This window comes from Eschscholzia californica, unplaced genomic scaffold (assembly GCF_041429995.1).
Source record: "Eschscholzia californica isolate CP2 unplaced genomic scaffold, dmEscCali1.0.p SCAF_3, whole genome shotgun sequence".
Taxonomy (NCBI): domain Eukaryota; kingdom Viridiplantae; phylum Streptophyta; class Magnoliopsida; order Ranunculales; family Papaveraceae; genus Eschscholzia; species Eschscholzia californica.
The window spans coordinates 48843547-48865015 of record NW_028238420.1 but is presented as its reverse complement, the minus strand read 5'-3'; the positions used below and the strand labels follow the sequence as shown (position 1 = coordinate 48865015).

Here is a 21469-nt window from a genome sequence, read left to right as displayed (position 1 = left end):
GAGTGGCCCAACAATGACTTACTTCTCTCTTGGAGAATCAAGTTAGTTGTCTCTTAGAGCAACAAGATCATAGATTTATAACATAAAATAACAATGATATGAAATTCCATTACTATCAAAACCATATTAATCATTCGGTAGGTACAATAGTACTAGTACATTATGCTAATATAATATATATATATATATATATAATAACTAAGGTCGACTCTTTCAACAACTCAAATATCCATCCATTTGCACGTTGTCCGCCTTATCCATCTTCTCGTGGGTAGGTAAGGGAACTTCAACAAAACAATTAATTTTTGTGAAAAGTGATGGCTTTTATCAATAGATGAAACCATCACGCACCATCAAAGAAGTCTTCCATTAACACATTCCAGCAAGAACAAAAAAAAGTCTACCAAGAGAGCTCTGTAGTAGGCTTAAAGTTGTGTAGCTCGTCCCTCATAGTGTTTGTTCCATTACAAACATTGTCCTTGTTCAATCTGACCATGAATATAAATAGATACACAAACACTGAAACCATCTAACACTGAAATTGCGACTGGTGAATATCAGGAAAATAAAATACATATGAAAGATTTCATAGGAAGTACTAGAATCATCAAAGTATGAGTCAAGCCAACAACTCTCTATTGAGGTAATCCAGCTCTTGGGTGATTGACCTCTAATTCAGAGGAAGAACTTGAGCTTCAAATCTCTTAAAAAGCCTGTTGACTTCAAAATATTAAGTCAATGATTTGACTTGGCCGTTTGAACCCTTTGAATACGGTTTGAGTTTCTAGATCAATGAGGTGAAGTCAACAACTTCCCGCTTTGACTTGGTCTTTTTCCCGCGCTGTCCACCTCATCTCCCTTCTGTCAACTCATTCAAACCTCTCTCTCTCTCTCTCTCTCTACTGCGTCACATTCCCAACGACCCTCTCAAAAACCCTAACCCTAATTCAATTACAAATCCCCAATTCTCCATTTCTTCCTTTCTCCTATGCTCAGAGAGCCATGTCGTTTCTCTCTCTGCTTCTACTCTTCTTCTTCCTCACTAACACCGTTCACTCTCAACCATCGCCTCTTAAAGGTACTACTAACTTTACTCTCACTACTTTCAGTTCCCACTTCTCACCACTTTCTCTCTCTACATTTCAGGAACCCTAATCAACTGTGGGTCAACTTTTCCTTCACTTATCGACGGCAAACAATGGCTACCCGACGAAAATCTCGTCTTTTCTGGACTACCCAGAAACCTATCTTCTCCCAATTCACTCCCAATTCTTCAAACACTCCGATCTTTTCCTCTCGGCCAAGACAAAATTTCAAGGAAGTTCTGTTATCTTGTTCCGGTGATTCGAAATCGGAAATATCTTGTTCGAACTACTTACTTTTATGGGGGAATCAATGGCCGGGAGAATCCACCGGTATTTGATCAGATTATTGATGGAACAAAATGGGGTTTTGTTAATTCAACTGAAGATTATGGTAGAGGGATTCCATCATATTATGAGGGAGTTTTTACTGCAAAACTGAAGAAGATGAGTGTTTGTGTTGCAAGAAATGATTTTACGGATTCGGATCCATTTATTTCTGCTATTGAGTTAATTCTTATGAAGGACTCTGTTTATAATTCCACTGATTTTGAGAAATATGGATTGAGTTTGATTGCCAGGAACAATTTCGGATATCAAGGGCCCATTATCAGGTTAGTTCTAAATGTTAGAGAGGATTTTCGAATTTTGTTGGTGGAATCGTTTAATTGGATTAGAATCTTAATTAAAATCACATTAATTTGGAGATTTCGAACTTCAATTCACATTGAATATGGGTCAATATCTAACCCTAGAAACTGTTTTGCCCCCCTAAATTTTAACTCGACCTGTTTACTTATGTTTGCCCTAGTCTTATGAAGGGTTGTTATCAATGTAAGAGTGTTGTCTGTTTTTGGTTTTGGGGAGAGAGTTAGAGGTAGTTGAGTGCTAGGGTTTAGTAACTAAACCCATGAAAAATCTCTATAATCTTGCTCATTCATTCATAGTTAAAATGATAGCGCCATTCTTCATCGTGGGGTCGCTCTTACCAACCGAACCACGTAAATCTCTTGTGTTCAATGTGATTCTTTATTTTCGTTGTTATTTGTCTTGGTTTGCTTGTTCTTCATCATAACAATATGTTTTGTCGGTTTGTGCTTCCGATGTTCACTTAACTTGTTTAAAATACTGTAGTCGATTAGTAACCTTATTGAATGATATAACAGTCTGCTAGGAGTTATTCACTTGAGTTTATAATCTTTGTTCTACAAAGTGGATATATGTCATTGTAGATCCACCACATGAAAACCCAAGTCTCGATCTAATTTTTTTGTTCTGAATGTAAATTTACAGATATCCTGATGACCAGTTTGATCGATACTGGAAACCATTCGGTGAAACTAATGTAAAAAGTGGAAAGAATATATCTGTATCTGGTTTTTGGAATCTCCCTCCATTGAAAGTATTTGAGACTGAGCTAACAACAGAGCAAGATACGCCCTCGAAAATGGAGTTACAGTGGCCTACAGTGTCTCTTCCAAACTCTACGTATTACATCGCTTTGTACTTTGCAGACGATCGTAATTTATCATTAGACACCTCGAGGATATTCAGTGTAGCTATAAATGGCATAGAATATTACCGTAATTTGAATGCAACTACAGCTGGAGTAGTTGTCTTTGCTTCTCGCTGGCCTCTCTCTGGTCTTACAACTATAACCATGACTCCTGCCGAGGGATCAGTTGTTGGTCCTTTGGTTAATGCTGGGGAGATTTTCAATGTGATGCTTCTTGGAGGAAGAACTCTTACTCGAGATGGTTTGTTTTCTTTTAAAACATGTCGCGTTTTCGATAAAGGTTATCAGTCATCCTTTCCCTGATGTATGATTTTGGTTTCTTTTCAGTGATTGCTCTAGAGAATATGAAAAGCAGCTTCAAAAAGTTTCCACTTGATTGGTACGGCGATCCTTGTTTACCCCGTGAATATCCATGGACTGGAGTCACATGTTCAGAGGGATCTCGCATACGTGTGGTTTCTTTGTGAGTTGAGACTTTATATATTCACTAATCCTTAATCCTGCTTCTTTAAGGACTTCTAATTTTTGGTAATTCTTTCCAGAAACCTATCAAGTCTGGGTCTGTCAGGATCTATTTCACCTCGTATTGCCAATATGACTGCATTGACCGACATGTGGGTTCTTCAACATCGTTTGATCTTCTTATTCCGAGCTTATCGTAGCATATGATAATATGACTAACAATCTCAAGTTGTTGATGACAGATGGCTTGGGAATAATAGTTTGTCAGGATCGATTCCTGATCTTAGATCGTTAAAGAATCTGAAGACGCTGTAAGTACTCTATCTCTCCCTCTTTGTGTCATGCACATTAAGCTAAAAACCAGTCACGTTAAGCCAGTAAAACCATTCATATACCTCATTTAGATCATGCTGATTTGCATAGGCATTTGGAGAATAATCAGTTGGTTGGAGAGATACCTTCATCTCTAGGCACCATTGGAAGTCTTCGTGAACTGTAAGCTCTACTCGTCAATGTTATACCTCCGTTTTACAGTTTTTCTTCTGAAGCGGAACTTCGCTTATGGTTTTTCACGAGTCTAATTCGCTTATCTTTAACTCTGGAATATGAAATTTGGCTATTCTAGATGATAATTGCACTTGTATTTTTTCTTGTTTTTCAGCTTCTTAGAGAACAACAACTTGACTGGCCAAGTTCCAAACAACCTTCTACAGAAACCTGGCTTGAATCTTAGGTATGAAAATCATCTCTCGAAACATGATCATATTTACTACTATCATATTAAAGCGATAAATCAATCTCAAATTTCTCTTTCTCATTTAGGACAACTCCTGGTAACAACTTTGTGCCGTCCCCACCTTCTCCGTCGACCTAGATTTTACCTTCAAGGTAAATACATCATTGTTGTCGTGCCGACATTTATGCCTTTAACCGTCTTAATCTTTTTTAATCCATTCCCTTACAAAATGACTCCTGATACTGTTTCAGAGTGAGCAGAGATAATGCATATCTGTCATGCCGGAACTGGAACCCCCCCCCCCCCCCCACCCCCCCGTATAATATGAAAATTGTAGTTGTACAGGTAACACCGATTGCGCACACTTGTTTTGTTCATTCTAATTCTTTACAACTCAATTTCTTGTTTAATGATGCACAAAAGAATCTACCATTTGTTCTTCTTTCCTTTTCTGTATATGTTACCTTATATATGTTACTCTAAATACAGATTTCTTTTTAGCATACCTCTCTCTGTGTCACTAACAAATAGCTTGTTTAGTTTCAATAAGGATTGAGATGCCAATCTTTTCAAGATTGATGCTGTTAGGGATCTGAAAATCACCTGACCTAACCCTAGAAGCTGATCATCCAAGAAACATAAACCTGCTGCATCAACAGACAACCCAAATGGAGCCCAGGAAACTAATTGTGCTCCCTCTCTCTGACTCTCTCTGTGATCTGTTGACATGTCAGTCAATGAATACGATAACCCAGTATCCGACCTACCTGATTTCCCCACCATCATCTGACTGACACCCTTAATTACAAATCAAGTGGTTCCCACTAAAACTAAATCTTTTGGCACTCTCTTATTCATGAAAGGCTATCTTCCAACACCCACACTAAATAATTTGTACCAGGTTCAGCACTGTCTCCGGACCCATTGACTTCCCCTAAAAAAATCCCCCACTGTGTCTATGGCCGTTGGATCCGATTAATATCATGCTGCAATTGAATCCAACGACTAAAATTTGATTAAATCAGTCGGTCCAGAGTTTTTATATATTATTTCCATACTCAGCTTAATTTTAGGATCCTAACATTTAAAAATGTGGGTCTTCTTTGAAAGTACCATGTTCTTAATAATTGCAAAAATGATCTCAACTACTTTCTCATTAATTTTAGAATCCATGGACTCAGTTTATTTGTCTACAGTAAAATGGTGGTCTCAGGATATCGCCTTTTCAGTAAGAGGAATGCTGTTTGGCCAAAAAATAGAGGTCGACCGCAGTCTGAAGGCTAATGTTGCCGACTCCCATTGGACAGGGACATCTCTTTCCACTGTCGTGACCGGTGAGAGCAGGCCACATCAGCTTTCTGTTTGTGGGCGCCTCTATGTTCGGGCCAAATAACATTTGTATTTCATAGATGGGCGAAGAGAGAAAGCGGAAAAGAAAGTAAAAATGAAAAATTACCAGAATTAAGAAGTTAGAAACTATATTAATATAGATAATCAACAGTTTAATATTTGTCCCAACAAATTAATCAAACACCAAAAACCCAAAAAACAAAAATTGAAACTCACATTCTAAGATCCATTATGTTGGATTTTGAGCCTAAACAAAAGTGAAATTAACAATTCATATATCTAATCATGATTAGACCTTTTTAATTTAACTTAATTACTCACTAACATTTTCTCTTTCTGAATCATTGAATTCTTGCAATGAGCAATAGCACCTTGAATCGAATTCTGTAACTCATTAATTGAAGAAGATTCTGAATTATACAAGCTTCCATTAATAACTTTGTTTCGACAAAGAACTCCAGAATTAGTTGGCGATGATCGATTCGAAGTTGGGCAACTTGAATTTGAGTTTTTCTTTCTTGGGTATATAAGATTTCCTGAAAATGATTGAGAAAATCTACCACTCTGTTCTTTGAATCTGTTTGAAACAGAGGAAAACCTTTTATGATCTTTAATCTCTGGAGTAGTAAAATTACTACCCTTTTTAGTGAAAGAAACTTCAGATTTAATACTAATCTGAATCTTCTGTTGTTGTTGTTTTTGTGATGATAATTTCTCATAAAAAGGCTTCACCTTTTTCAAATATTTTCTTATTACATCTTTTGCTGATGAACTCGTCTTCTTCGATGAAGACTCTGTTACATTTTCTTCAACTCTGTTCTTGATTTGATCTTTTCTAAACACAGAAGAGAATCTAGAGAGAGAAAAATACTTGGGTTTTTTAACTTGATGATGAATTAGAGGATTTTGATCTTGATTTTGTTGGTAAGATAGATTATTTTTAAGTCTTTGAAATTCATCTTCCAAATCGGAAACAGAGCTAGGTCTAGATGAGTCACAATCAATAGTACTAAAATCAGTTGAGTTAGAACTACTACCAGTTGAATCTCTAGAAGAAGAAGAAGAATGGGTAGTGAAACTATCTATGGAAGAAGAAGTAGAAGTTCTTGTAGAGGGAGAAAGTAAGAGAGTTCTAACCATAGAAAGACGAGGAGATAGATGGAGAGGAAGAAGTTGACCTTTGTAGAAGAGTTCATCAGCTGGACATAGATTAGATGAAGATCTTAGTGGTGATAAAGATACTGTGAATTCAAAATCTGATGAAGATGATGATGAAGAGAAAGAACAAGATGAAAGTGTTCTTGATTTTGTAGCTTTTTCTTTTCTTGATGGTTTTCCCATTTCTACATGGGTTTAGAGAGAGAAACTAGTAGTAGTACAAGAGAGAGAGAGAGAGAGAGAGAGAGAGAGAGAGAGAGAGAGAGAGAAGGGTTGAAGTTATTAAGGAAGTAAATGAAGATGATTAGAGAGCTTAATATTTATTAGTCTTGGAAGTGGAAGGGTCACATGGGGGCTTGTTCTTAAACTTAAAAAATGAAACTATGTCCACGAAAAAATATAACCTTATTACAGATTTTATGTAATTATACTTCACATGCTAGTTTTCACTATTTTTGTGATTGTCCTGCATCTGGAGTCTTAGTCATAATTGGATCCTAAGTTTTGTAGCTAGCGCATTTTTACGTATGAGTTTGTAGAGCTTTCGTCAGTAACAAATTCTTGTACTCACGAATTTGGATCTGGGTGATATTGATAGTTGTTAAAGCATAAGACGCTACAGATGATATCAAAGACGAAGGTGGTTCGTCACGAAAGGTGGGGGATTGCTTCATGGAATGTCTAAAGTTTGGTAGGTGCCTTCTCAAACGTCGATAACGAAACATTTTACTCGTGAACTTGGATATGAGTGTCAACAACTTAGACATCGACATCTGTTAAGGTGATTGAATGCCGAAATTGTTGTTGAAATTTAACTGGAATTTGGCGTAGACAACCAGACTTTTTGTTTATCTTTCCCACCGTTCTATCACTTTTGAAAGTGTTAATAAAATTAGTATTTGCAATTTCAATGATCTTTACTATGATGTAAAATATTGTCTTTTCTATAGAAGTGCATGAGAGATGGCACTCGAACGTTCAACCTCTTTGTACTAAGGAGCTTATCAAATTGGTTTGATGTGTACAAAAACTTAAATGTGGAAGAGGAAAGAATGCAAAATGAAAGATACAAAAAAAAGTAAAATTTGAAGTTGACCTCATAGTGGTTCTAGTTACGGTTATTCTAATAATCTTAAAAATAACAACCGACCAAATAGGATTCTTCGTGTCCTTGTGAAGTATTTTTTAAATGATGGAAATCAATATAAAAATTGAAAAAAATGGCGATTGTGTCTAGGTAACACATCCTGCATCATATGTTTCACACAAAATAGTTAACATTTTCATACAAATGGATCTCATGGTGTGAGTAATTGCTTTCTGGCTCGTAGTATGATGTCCATGTGTCGCTATCTTAATCTTCTGATAGAAAACTTATGGGGCGGTAATTATCAATTAATAAATCATGTCACTAATTACGGCTATTGCTTCCTTTGTTTGTCTCCTAAGTACATGTATATCCTAATTACATTTATAAAATTAAGTACATTGTATTGTTAATACTTTGAAGTTAGTAACCTCCGGTAATATTAATTAATGTGTATAATTACTTCCTCGACTTAGATATCTATGCAGCTAGTGATAATGATCATGTAGATTATGGGGATTAGTTAAATATCTCATCTTTTCATTAGGAAATCTAAAGATTAAAGGTAAGTTAAACATAAAGGTGATTAGGTGAGGAATTAAACCTTAAGGGACACAAAGCTGTACTTGTCCAATTTTGTTTCCAAGACAATGTAAAAGCAAATTACTACTACTACATGAAATGTGAGTAAAAAGGGATGGCAATGGTTGTGGGAGACAAAGTCCGAACTCAACTTTCCCTCTCTCCAATGTGGCATGATTTTTGTTTAAAATAACCAAGATTTTCTATCATTAAGATGGAATGTCATTCTGGTTAGTCCTCAATGACAAACAAATATCACATACCATTCCGAAAAAATTCCATGGAAGAATGATTTTGCGCATTTCTAGTAGGAAAATCACTTTATTACCTTTTTGTTTCATATATACTTATTATCAAACTTGTATAAGAATAATAACTTATTAACTTGTACTCCAGCTTTGTATTTTTAATAAATTGGCAAGTCTACAAACTCTTTGAATTTGACCATGTATAGGAACAATTGTTAGTGATGGTTCTATATTATTGTCTCGCTAAAAGTATTTGTCTTTTGTGAAGGAAAAAATGACGTGGTTTCTTTGTCTTATGGCTGCTTGAAATAAGAATCATCTATTGGTGACGAGATTTTCAACGTTAAACTCTTTTCAAATAATTGCGAGTTAAAAAATATTGAGTTACCATTACATAGAACTTCGCGTAACATGCATTTACCATTACACAAAACTCGATTTTTTTTTTTTTTTGTGTTTGGAGGCCGCCGTCCGGAAGATTGACCGGTCAGCGACCTTCGCCTGTGAAGACGATGAGGTGGCGAAAAGATGAGGTGGTAGAGAGAGGCGATGAGATGGAGGAGAAAGATGATGACTGGTTAACGAAGTTATAACAGTAACTTAAAAAGAGGGGCATCTGAGTATTTTTGATAAAGTAGGGAGCTAAGCAGGAAGTTGGTCACAAAGTTGGGGGCTATTGGGAAATAACCCAACTATTTACTCACAAAGCTACCATTTAAATATCACGAGTTGAAGAACACGAAGATGTTATAAGTCAACACTTGGTTGCCCGAGTGGTTAAAGTGTTAACATATACTCCAAAGGTACCTGGACGTTCCGGTGATCTCCAGAGGAGGTGGAATCTCTAGATTATTGAATTTGGAGTTATTAGGACATAAATAATGTAGATGAACTTTAGACTATAGTTTAGTTGGGTTTTAAGCCTGTTCTTGTTTAATCTGGCAGTTACCGTGCTTATCACATCTTTGATTTATCAACGTAATTGTAGTGACTATCATTACATTGAAATCAAATTCCAAAATAAAAAAAAAGGTTATAAAAACAAAAGTAGGATGCTACAAAAGAACCACTCCAGGAAACCTTAGCAACCATCAAATCATTTACCTTTAGTCCAGCGCTCTAGGGAAAGCTAAGTAGTTTCCGAGGTGTGAAGACTTGGTCAAAATTTGGTCAATTTAGCTTGACAAATTTATGTTGTAAGATGTTATAGGGAAATAAAAAACCCTCCACCTCATCTCACTCTTTCTCCACCTCACCTCTCTCTCTCTCTCTATCCCCACCATTATCTCTCTCTTCTCCGACTAGGTCGCCTGTAAGATGTTAAAGGAAAATAAAAAACCCTCCACCTCACCTCCCTCCACCTCACCTCACTCTCTCTCCCCACCATTCTCTCTGTCTTCTCCGACTAGGTCGCCTGTAAGATGTTAAAGGAAAATAAAAAATCCTCCACCTCACCTCACTCTCTCTCCCCACCATTCTCTCTGTCTTCTCTGACTAGGTCGCCGATCGGAAAATTTTCCGGGCGGCGACCTAGAAAGATAAAAAAAAAATCACTCTCTCTCTTTCTCTAGAAACTCCGACGAAGGAGTTTCCCTTCACCGGAGTTCCAGTCTGTTGAAGAACAGACCAGACCTGGTCTGTTCATAAGAACGTAAGACAAACCTAGAAAATAAACTACAACCCAAATCCGTAATTTTTAAGGACAAACTATTGGCTCCAAATTTATGTCCTTGTGTAGTTGTGTTGAGGAATTGGACTTTTTAAGAAAATGTCAAAAGATATGGATTGACCTTGTAAATTTGAGACGTCTCAAAACCCTAACCCTACCTTCCCAAGATTCACATAAACCAGGTGCAGAATCAATCACATCCCTATCTCTCGGCTCTACCTAACTAATACATCCAACGAACATCACTAGACGTAGTATTTTAGTTATCATAGGTACGGTAATACAGAATTTCCCTTCTTCAACAATTCTCCCTAATCTTTCCCCTCCCAAAGGTACACCAAAATAAATTCAGTCCTAATTCATCCACAAATCCCATTCCAGAATTCTCAATTTTAGAGAGAGAGAGAGAAATTAGAGAGAGAGAGAGAGCTTTAGATCGTTTTTGTCTTAATCTGCTAATCAGGTACGATTCTATCCGTTAATCAACATGAAATTATCATAGTTTTCTCCTCGTTAATGAATAAAGTTCGAAACTTTATGAATTTAGCTACGTAATCCAATCGCAGAATCCGAAAATCGGCTAATTATAGAGTTTTTTGTCTTCTCTTTTGCCTTTTGATCATAGATTACAGATGAATTATCTTGATGTTTTGAATTCCTTGTGAGAAAAATCGAATTGCATATATCTTCAATTTCAATTCAACGATTTTGGGCGTATCGTTAATTATTCTAGGTCTCTTTTCTCTTGTGTTTGATGATTTTGGTTAAAGTTTCAAAATTTATACTTTTATGTTTAAATATCAGAATATCTAGCTACTGCAGAATTATCGTTTGATGATTTTATTGGGTTGTATAGAATTTGAAGCATTGGGTTTTATAGTTTTGCAGCACAATGTCGCGGTTTATTCGTGGACAAGGAGCGAGTTTTCGTAATGATTTTAATAGAAACATTGTTAATCAGCAAAACGGGGGCCAGGACAAGGAATATGAAAATGGCAACAATGACTATCTTCATGGCTTGTCAAGGAACTTACAGGAGCCGGTTTACAATGGGAGAACAAACGAAGACGTGAATCATTTGAAAAGGAGAAAAATTTCGAGTTCTGATGACAGCCAGAGGTACTATAAGCAGCCAAACACAAATGCCAATGCCCCTTCGGTTAGCAATAGTTCTTATGTTGCCTGTCCAAGGCCTGACGGGAATGGAAACCAAGTTACTGGTTGTAAGCGTGCCAGGTCAATGATGGAGGATGACGTAGTATTTCTTTCGAGAGATCAGATTGAAAGAATGTCCCCTTCAAGAAAGGATGGTATTGATTCAGTACGAGAAACATTTTTGCGGTATTCATACTGCATGTATCTTCAGAATCTTGGGACTCAAGTTAAAGTGTAAGATATCAATCTTCTTTATCTGTGATTCTGTATTAAAAAGCTGGCGCTGTTGTTTCTGATATTGTAACTTTCCATGCTCTTGTGTTGATTGTAGTTGTTGAATCTTGCAGGCCGCAGACTACCATTGGAACTGCTATGGTTCTTTGCCACCGGTTTTTCGTTCGACGATCACATGCTTGTCATGATAGATATGTGAGTTTCCATACTTAATGTTTGAGTTGTCCTCACTCCCTAATATCAAGCATATCAATTTGCTACCTGAACGGGTTTCTAGACTTGTGGGCACTTCTTTTTGTTATTGCTGAATTAATTGTGACTTCTCTATTTCATTTTACTATGTTTGCAGTTGATTGCGACGGCAGCTCTTTTCCTTTCTGCAAAATCTGAGGAAACACCGCGCCCTTTGAACAACGTGCTGAAGGCATCATATGATATTTTCTTCAAACAGGATCCTAATAACTATTATTGTCCGCTTCCCGCGGTGAGAACCAGACTCCTATAAGATTTTTGTTTCTAATTAATGCTACGAGCTCGAGTCCCAAGGATTAAGTTATCGACCGCTTATTATGTAAACACGAGAGAAGTTTTCAATGAACAAAGAGACAAGTTTGCAAAGTTCAACTTTTACTCCTTTCAAAATTTATTTATATTCTTAGAAGATATATTACCTTAGAATCATTTTGAAATTTGTTCACCTGGTGTATGGTTATTTCTAAGTTCTAACCTGTTACATTTATTTATTTGAAACAGAACTGGTTTGGCCACTATCGAGAACGTGTCATTGAGGCTGAGAACTTGATTCTGAGAACTCTTAATTTTGAGCTCAATGTGCAGCACCCATATGTTCCCCTGACATCTGTCCTTAACAAACTAGGACTTTCAGAGGCGGTTTTGCTCGATTTGGCATTAACCTTGGTCAGCGAAGGGTAAGTTCATTTAATTCTTTCATGGTATCTATTCTATGTACTCTTCGAGCCTTTTTTAAGAAAGAGTCTTCTCTTTCCCAACTTGGTTACTTGCGTGAAGATCTCGTCCATGAAGTTGATTGAATTTTGACCACGTTGCGCATTAAGGATGCAAATGTCATCCCTACAAGGCACTTTGTATTTGTATTAAGTATTATAGTGTGCTTTCTTTACTCTCTCTTGTAATAACATTTAGAGATCTATGGAAAATGTCTAGCTAATAAGTCACAGAATCCGTACGAGTTGGACACTGACCAAGATAATTATGGATCACAGTTGCTGTCTCAATACCCAACCCTGTTATTGCTCCTGACTCTAGAGCAATCTATCTTTCATTATCGTCTTAACTCTTAAATATACTTTTCTGGTGCTGATTATCTGATGATTCCACTTGTTATATTGTGTTTGGAGGATCGGGACGTGAATATTTGTTGCCCTTCAAAAAAGTATTTTAATGCTTATTTGGGTTATCAGATCGGTGTTTTTCCGTTTCTTACTTACGCATGGCTTGTCCTACGTCATACATATCTGCATGCACATTATAGGTTAGTTTAGTGTTGCTTGTAACGTATAACCTTCTTTTTCTTGCGCTAATAGTTTCTAAACCAGTCCAAAAGGTTGATCTTCTTATTTTGGCTGAATATAGTTAGCTGTGTTTGAGTAATCATGACAAGAATGTTTCCTTTTCGTTCTATTTTTTTCCGCAATGTCGATCGTATCACATCGACACATCCAGATCATGGTTTATGTCAACACCAAGGTCATCCATTGCAATGTAGCTACTTCGTTTAATTCAAAAAAGTATTTTTTTTTACTTTTCTGCTTTCAAAGATCTACCCATTTCTACTAACTGTGCTGTGTTTGGTTGTTTCCTATCTTTCAGAACATTTTGTACATAGCAAATAAAAGGTACTCAAACACGACATTCATTATCCTTTCCAATGCAACGTAAAACGTTTTACCGTGTTTTCTCTTTGTAGTTGATATAATCATATAAGTACCCGTTCTTTGTTTTTCTGGAAAGAGAAAATTGTTATAGCTAGTTGAAAACCGGCAACGTCAAGCCGTGAGGGTCCCGGGTAGTACTTAGTAGATCCCAAAAGCAGGAATTTTGGTGGACATTTATACGCAAGAGATCTTCTTAATCTTTTGGTTTGGGGATTGTTATACCTATTTTCTGAATTTTCAAATCTGACGCTTACTTTCTGAGATTTCAAATCTGCAAATATTTAAAAATTCCACATGTGGCAGCGTAGCTATGTTTTCGCCTTCTTTTCATCAGAAGTATTATTGAACCTTTATCGTTTGGTCTAGCATATTAATTCTTTTTGGCATGGCATATTAATTGCAGGACATTCACAAAGATTAGGCTGCTTACCTGTATGATATTCTTTTCTGGCGAATTGATATGGTGTTCTTCGAAAGTGATATTTTACATCTGAAGTTACGCTACTCTGATTTGTTGTGAATACAATTTCCACGGAAGTCTTTTACCATCTTGGTCAAGTGTTACCAAAGTAGCCATCCAACATTTATAACCACTTTCACATTTTACTTAGCATGTCTTCGTTATCGTATTTCGAAAATTATGAGGTTTTTGTGACATATTTTTTCTGTCGCCATAGTGATCACACATCCGTAAAATAAAATAAAAAATCGGAGACTACACAAACCATATGCATCCTTTGAAGTTTTTTCTTTGCAAGTACTGCTTTCACATATTAGTGGTCAGTGAAGGTGTTTTGCTTGTTTGCTCATGCAGTCAAGTAAGAATTTTGATCGAGGAATCCAGTTAAACCGTGTTGTCAAGGGTTTGGATTTGTACGTGTCACAAGTTGTTCATTGGAGTAGTTATTTGACTCGTGGGTCTTGTATAAGCTTCCTATGATTCTTACGCTCTGATTTTGGTGCCAATAATTTGGCTTATGCAGTTCTACTTTCGTGTTCATGGTATCCATCTAATGCCATTTTTCTTTCGCCTATCTACTCCATTGTCTTGAATCATTCTACGCCTCTGTTATTCATAGACAGTCTCTTTCTGGCCAAACAGATTTTTCATCAGCCATTCAGTGTGCTACTTCCTCTAGCAGGGAGGTGCAATTTGTTTCAGTTCTATTTGTATGTGTGTCGACGCAAGGTTTTCTCTACATATTCATAATCTTTGGCTTTCAAGAAAAATGTTTTTGATCAGCTAAGTATCTCGAGGTCTGATGGCAGATCTCTCAGTATTCAGCCAGTTGGAGTAGGTACCATTTAGATGTCTGAGAGGAATGGGGCTTCTTATTCTCTTGTAGAAGCATTTGAAGAAAGTGAAGCCCAGGATATTTGTCGAAAGGTTTAAGGGTTGGTCTTGTTTTCTGAGCTTGTGACTAGCAGCCTCCCCTTTAATGTGATCTGGTACCAACAAGCAGATGCCATGTCCTAGGAAGAAACTCGAAGATATAACTCGGAGTGGACGTGTAGATTTCGTTTCACAGTGTCTGTAATAATGAGAAAATACTCGTTACTGTTGGCTATAAAATAGGGGACTTATCTTCACAAAATGCTCTCTATGGCTCTGAGTTGCTAAGTCCCTCCCTGTATCTCTATAAGTAAAAGAAATAAAGCAATGGTTCCCTTATGACTTCTCTTTCTTGATTAATCAGAGTGACACAAAAAGCTTACATAGTGAAAATTTTGACCAATTTGACGAATGCTCGCTTTCTCTTTGTGTGTCTTATTAGTTCAGTATTAGTAGTTTATTCGATTGACTAATTTATTACGTTTTTTGTTTGTTTCCTGTTTTTCGTATACTTTAAGCTTGATATTTTCGTAGGGTATAGTTCAGTATTGTCTGCAGATAATCTTTTGCCAAAAGCAGTTTTCTTGGGAGCTTGTTTTTGTCATTGAAATCCAATCATGCTATCACTTGCATAATTAAACTTATGGCTTGTTACAAAGCCTGTTTTTTATGTTCTCGCATATGAATTTGTGTAGTATTACCAGGGTAATTCATCATTAGATTCATTAATATGGTTGAGTCTAGTATATATAAGTCCAAAATAATTATCTTCTGCATATTAAATCATCCTACCAGTTCGTGCCTATCTTATCGTAAGTTTGAACTCCATAATCATCTTCTGCATAAGTGCATATGTAGTTTGTGTGCATGTTAATATTTGTATAATCGTTATTGTGGATTTGACGTTTTAAGGCATCAATGTGGCACTTTGGCCTTGTCATTACCACTAATGACGATATTCAAAAGAGCAAAGGAATTGGTATTTATTTATTTACTTATGTACTTTCTATAGCTCGACGGTATTAGAAGTGAGAGAAACATAGAAAAAGAAGGATGACACAGTAACCAAACAGAAAAAATATTAAAGGGTATCCTTCAAGGCATATCCCAGAATACAAGCCTTTCTAGACATTGCTTATTCATGCATGTGCCACGAATAGAAGTTGTAGGCATGATTATCAAGAGGCCCTGAAGTCATATTAGGCTTGGCAATTTCCTCTTATATTCCACTTGAATTGTATTTGGGTGGAACACTGAAGTGGGAGTACCACCCCTGGAGAAGAGTTGAGCTCCGGAGCCAAGAGCGTTGATGCAGACGTTAAAACAATATTTCTATGTTCTTGCGTTCTACTGCTCTAGTCAACATTTCTGCAGAAGATTTTTACTGAATATCTTCCTGTCATAGCCTCTTGAATAGTTGGTAAGAATATGAATGCTCACGGATTCCGTTTACTTGATAATCAAATTTAATGAAAGGCAAAGAGTGTTATATCTATATCTGCCTTCTCCCCGTGGGGCGGATATGGATATTGCGTAAATAACCCTGTTCATATGAGTTCGTGCAGAGTTGGTATGTTTTATTTCATCATCCTTCTTGCCATGATTGGTATATTGGTTCTTATACTTATATATCAAAGAATTTAAAAGAAAAATTACTTTTTGCAGGCTTCGGAGCTCACTTTGGCTTCAGTTTAAGCCTCATCATATTGCTGCTGGAGCTGCATTCCTTGCTGCAAGATTCCTTAATTTTGATCTTGAGGCTTACCAAACAGTTTGGCAGGAGTTTCAAACAACCCCATCTATTGTCGAAGGTAGCTTACCACGTACCACCACTTCAACCCGTGCATTCCGTTTTGTGTCTATACACCTCTTTCTATAAACCGGTGATGAAAATCCCACTTCTTGAACTTCTAATTTTCAAATGAAATTGAAGATAAAAGATAACCTACGTAGTCAACTATATCAGTACATTACTATTTCTCAGATATCGAACAGCTCACTAAGTGAAACCCTAATTTTGTGTTTGATTGTTATAATGCAGATGTTGTCCAACAATTGGTGGAGCTCTTTTAGCACAATTAAGAAACACCAATAGGAAGCCTGGCATCAGTTATACATGTAAGCTTTATGAGTACATATGCTGATTCTTATACCAAATCCAGTTTTATACCTCCAAAACCAACATCAAGTTGAGTATGGAGTATATAATATAACAGGAAGATACAAAATCGAGATTTTCTGCCTTAAACTTGGTACTATACAGAAGTTTTAATGGAGTCTTTACTTGGAATATAGGAGTTTTATGTGAATCTTATAAACCATTTACTGGAGAATTTTTACATACTTAGATGGTCCCTTAAGTTCAAATTACATCGTTGAATATTCCGTCACTCTTTTACCGATGTTCAATACCCACACCATGGTTTTCTTTCTTCTTGTTTCGAATGTTGAATGTTAGAGTTCTGTCATGTAGTTTACATATCCGCGGGCCATTACAGGTTCATGGTTTACTGCATAGACTGATTTTTTATCAGTTCGGCTGCCGGTGTGGCCATAAAGTGATACGGGTTTCATCTATGAATCTCGAGAGGGCTTCTTCCTCTGGTTATGAGAGATGAATGGAGAGAGATATTAGGTTTAGAAAGGTTAGGTTTGCATATATTTCCTCTGGCTGAAGGCTCTCATCTTTAGGCTGCTTTTATGTAAGATAGGAAAATTTCATGGCTCTAGGGGAGAAACGATTAGCAGATGTTTCAGCTCATGAGAGAGAGAGAGAGAGAGAGAGAGATGTTGGCGTTAGTCCCACGTCATTTGTGGGAACGGGGTCACTTTATAAGTGTAAAAGAAAGCTTCACTTCACTTCTTGAGTTAGCTATTGGGGCGAGAGAGGCCCTAACTATTTTAGGGCAAGTAAAGCTCATGGACCACACCAACGACAGACAGACGGACAGACAAACAAACAGAGGTAATGACTGAAATGACATAAAAGAGAAGGATAATATAGATTGGGTGGAGGATCCATTGGATATGTTGGTAAAGTGGAACAAATAACAGTGAACCCTTATCAAATGTCCCATACATAGATAGGGTTTGGTTTAAATTTGCAGAACTAGGTTTAGTGAAAGAAAAAGAAGATTCTTCTTTTTTTTTTTCATTGATCTTGTGATAACTTCTTCTGTCTCCTTTTCTTTCATAGTTTGTTTTTTTATACCTGAATAGAATATAGATGTGATGTGGGATGTGAAGGGAAAGTATACAGAGTTTGTAAGGGTCAAGGGAGGATGAACCCCTTCTGAGTTCTGCCAAGAAGATGGATGGCAATGGCATAATAAAACTTCTCTTCCAAGAAAGTAAATTTGAAAGTGAAAAGGAATTTTTCTGGAAAACGAAAAGGTGTCAGTTTGCTTTATGCTAATTAGGTCAATCATAAGTGACTCATAGGTACCATCAGCTAAAATGTTTTCTTCAAGGAGTTTGTTATGCATGGGTCACTCACAGCTTATATAGGGCCCTTATAGAGCCAGAGAGAGAGAGAGAGATCTAGAGAGAGAGAGAGAGAGATCTAGAGAGAGAAAGAGAGGGAGTAAAGATCTAGAGAGATGGGTAATGGAAATCCCTACCATTAGTACCATATAATATCTTACCAGATCTTTTAGTGTTGTTTCACTTTCCTTTCAAATTTACCAATAAGGAGTCTTTATTATATATTGAAGAATCCAAAACCTTGATGGTTGATTTAGATATAGTGGGATGCCCCTCCCTCTCTCTCTCTATGAATGATGGAGACAATTTTGTAAACTTATGATATTTGACCCACACCTAGCCAACTTGGTTGTAACTATATCCTGATTTCATTGTCACCACACACCTATACCATAGTGGTGGTGTTTGTTGACACTATTTTTCAACATAATTTACTCCTTTTAAGAAGCACCAACACATCTTTTTTTTTCTTGACTTTATTGTATACTTTTTTATCGAAATAAAGACTTATTATATACGTGTCAATCATAGCGTAGCTACAAAAGTCTAACTTGTCTGATTCATCATCTAATCCTATATTGGTTATGTCATAGCACAAAGTTATCTATATATTTGTCTTACTCTAGTATAATTATATAACGAGTTTGGTTAATTTTTTGCTACCACATCTAATATCTATATTTGCCTAGTTGGTTGCTTAGAGTTCTTTTTGTGTGTTTTTATTATTTGGGGAGTGGAAATTGTAAAACCTCAAAAAGACAATTTAGTGGAACTCAGAGTGAAGGGCTTTTTTTTTTTTTCTTAATGAAGCATAAAGACCCCACAAGGTTGATTAATCCAAACAAGTCGGTTCCTTGACTTTTCTAGGTGAAGACCTTGTGTAAGAATAGAAAGTTGATACTTTTATTATCATTTGTTAAACTTATCAAAATACTACTACCATTTTTCATCCACCAAAAAATGTAATTGAGCAAAATCTAGTCTCACATGATGACATGGAGCTTTGTCATTGTAAGAATTGATAATTTATTAGTAGGGTTCACATTTCAACTCCTATAAAGTGAAGACCTTGTTGTGGGACCTTGAAGATGATGAGGATTAATGGAGGAAAGGGATATTAATCTCCCCAAATATTGATGAGGGAATGGGTCCACTAGACTGCTTTTGGTTCAGTGAAAACGAAATGGTTATGGGGAACTTCTTAGACGGTTAACTACTATATAGTAAATTATCATGGTTTTCTCGTACAGTATCATTTTAAAAGTTAACTAACAAAGAAGCTTATTCTACGATCTGACTGATTTTTATAATTTACACTCTAGTCTCATTTAACGTGGGGTTTAACCTCCTTGGCTCCTTTGTATTTGTTTCTATAAGATCATGAATCATACTAAGTGACGTTAATAATATGTTATAAAATTGGGTGAGTTTAGTTGTTTAGGGATAGTAATACTAATCCATTATGATTCTCTGGATTTCGACAAATATGTAGTCTATTTTGTTTGTTTTTTTCAAGATATATACAATAGATTTTCAAGAGACTCGAATTGGGCAAGACCCATTGTCTAAAAGAAGAGATGCTACTATCAATAATAGATTCTTGAGAGAGAGAGAGAGAGAGAGAGAGAAGAGAGAGAGAGAGAGAGAGAGAGAGAGAGAGAGAGAGAGAGAGAGAGAGAGAGAGAGAGAGAGAGAGAGAGAGAGAGAGAGAGAGAGAGAGAGAGAGAGAGAGAGAGAGAGAGAGAGAGAGAGAGAGAGAGAGAGAGAGAAAACAAATGATAGAAAAATACAAGACATCTTTAAAAATAGAAAAGAAAGACACAACAAATACTTTATTGAATACACACCTGCCTCTTGTCCCACAACCTCAAGGCCTCCTTTTAATTATTCTCATGTCACCTAGTGTAGGTCCCTCTTCTCTACTTGGTGTCTCACCTACTGACCTACACCTACATTCCTAATTCAACTATTATTAATCAAATTCAAACATTAATTAGCATCTAACCTTAGTCCTATCTTTAAATAAAAACATTACCCCATCTATATAGGAACACATGATCATAATATATTTGTGGATGGGATGATGTCCTTCACCCAATCTTACCTCAAATTTATTGTTCATGATCTACCTATTTTCACTTCATAGTTTTCAAAAAGGAGAAAAGGGAGGAGAACATAAAAGAGATATCTAAAGACCATCACCTTTAAGAGATTGGAGGTTCAATCTTTACAAACGGCGTGTTCTTCTTAAAGAAATGAGAAATCAAGTAGAGTCGCAAACCAAAGTCAATCGATTATTTAACTAACTAAGTTTCTTATTATAAGCTTGATGACAATCGAGAGTTTCATGTAATACAATAGGTTTTGTCAAATATCAGGACATATACAATATTTCAACAAAAAAAAATCAGGACATATACAAATCTATAGAAAAACATTTTGTGCATGCCATAAATACACCTTATTTTTCTTGCTTTTCAGAAACTTTTGTGTATAAAGATGTTGAGTTGTCGTATTTCAACTTTCATGTAATATGTAAACGTGAAGCGTGACATTTCATGATCAGAGTTTTTTAAACAAATAAATAATTTACTGAATGACATGAACCACTATGGAAGTAGAGACCCTATTGTTCTAGTTCTATTTTATAGAAGTACCTATTCAGCATGCACCATGTAAAAGCCCACATCCTGAAATTTTACTAATATAAGTGTCCAGTTTATATTAGTAGCTAGGTGCTTACTAGGCCATGAGATGAGGATGCTAGTACTCATCCACTAAAATAGCCTCCTTTCTCTTTTCTTATTTCTCTCTATTTTGTAATTCCTAGTACAATACTATTGTTCTAATCAAATATTATCATCAAATATTATCTGGACAAAATTAAAAACACAACCATGACTTTGTTATTTTTTTTTTTGTTGTTGAAACACATGACTTTGTTATTTTGAAATTATTAAAATAATGTTTCAAGTGGGAATTTGAAATATTGAATTGTTAATTCAGGTTTTTATTTGAGTTCAAGATTGTGTAGATATTGTTATCATACTATTACTATTATATTAATATTCAATTTTTTGTTTTACTCATTTAATTTATTGATGATGGTATCAACTTTAGAGTAAAGAAACATAATAGTCCTAATAAACAAATGCCTTGAGAAATAGGAATCATGTAAACTAATAGGAAGCCACCTTCTACTTTTAGGTTAATTCACTATTAATGTTCAAATATAAGAACCAATAGTCAAGACACCTTTTAATTATTTTAAATTAATCAAAAGTTGATATTAAATGATGATTAAATAAATAAAACTAGGTCCCACAAAAACTCAAATAAAAGTGCACTCCAATCTTGTAGATTTATTCACAAATTCATAATATGTTATCTTAAGAAATTTGACTAAAGTCAAGTGCATATTTTGGGAGGGAACCCAATTCTTCACCAAACGCACTAAC

At 35.9% G+C, this 21469-nt stretch overlaps 3 protein-coding genes across 16 annotated transcripts; 2 read left to right on the top strand and 1 right to left on the bottom strand.

Moving 5' to 3' along the window:
* The first annotated feature begins 912 nt into the window (after positions 1 to 912).
* On the top strand, positions 913 to 7215 carry LOC147551196 (putative LRR receptor-like serine/threonine-protein kinase At1g67720). Of its 3 annotated transcripts, XR_015238696.1 has the most exons (11): positions 913 to 1078; positions 1147 to 1696; positions 2376 to 2839; positions 2926 to 3061; positions 3141 to 3212; positions 3303 to 3371; positions 3484 to 3555; positions 3722 to 3793; positions 3883 to 3948; positions 4048 to 4141; positions 6903 to 7215. XR_015238696.1 is itself a non-coding variant. In XM_086672025.1 (10 exons), the coding sequence occupies exons 1-9, from the start codon at positions 1003 to 1005 to the stop codon at positions 3932 to 3934; spliced, it is 1563 nt and encodes a 520-aa protein (XP_086528151.1). In that variant the 5' UTR covers positions 913 to 1002; the 3' UTR covers positions 3935 to 3948; positions 4048 to 4301. The 3 variants fall into 3 exon arrangements, 1 of the variants encoding a protein (XP_086528151.1); XM_086672025.1 differs by lacking the exon at positions 6903 to 7215 and having other exon boundaries at positions 4048 to 4301; XR_015238697.1 differs by lacking the exons at positions 3883 to 3948; positions 4048 to 4141; positions 6903 to 7215 and having other exon boundaries at positions 3465 to 3555; positions 3722 to 3740.
* Positions 5258 to 6689, bottom strand: LOC147551197 (putative membrane-associated kinase regulator 1). Its single transcript, XM_086672026.1, has one exon. It carries the CDS (start codon positions 6485 to 6487, stop codon positions 5456 to 5458), a length of 1032 nt encoding a protein of 343 aa, XP_086528152.1. The 5' UTR covers positions 6488 to 6689; the 3' UTR covers positions 5258 to 5455.
* A 2844-nt stretch (positions 7216 to 10059) lies between the features above and the next one.
* LOC147551195 (cyclin-T1-4-like) lies at positions 10060 to 16871 on the top strand. Of its 12 annotated transcripts, XR_015238693.1 has the most exons (9): positions 10144 to 10353; positions 10771 to 11279; positions 11393 to 11474; positions 11629 to 11763; positions 12033 to 12208; positions 13131 to 13375; positions 13599 to 15128; positions 15233 to 16339; positions 16570 to 16871. XR_015238693.1 is itself a non-coding variant. In XM_086672021.1 (8 exons), exons 2-8 carry the CDS (start codon positions 10783 to 10785, stop codon positions 16621 to 16623), a joined length of 1119 nt encoding a protein of 372 aa, XP_086528147.1. In that variant the 5' UTR covers positions 10095 to 10353; positions 10779 to 10782; the 3' UTR covers positions 16624 to 16871. The 12 variants fall into 12 exon arrangements, 5 of the variants coding, with proteins under 5 accessions (XP_086528147.1, XP_086528149.1, XP_086528146.1 ...); XR_015238690.1 differs by lacking the exon at positions 13131 to 13375 and having other exon boundaries at positions 10060 to 10353; positions 13599 to 15948; positions 16194 to 16339; XR_015238691.1 differs by lacking the exon at positions 13131 to 13375 and having other exon boundaries at positions 10095 to 10353; positions 10779 to 11279.
* Positions 16872 to 21469: the final 4598 nt, after the last annotated feature.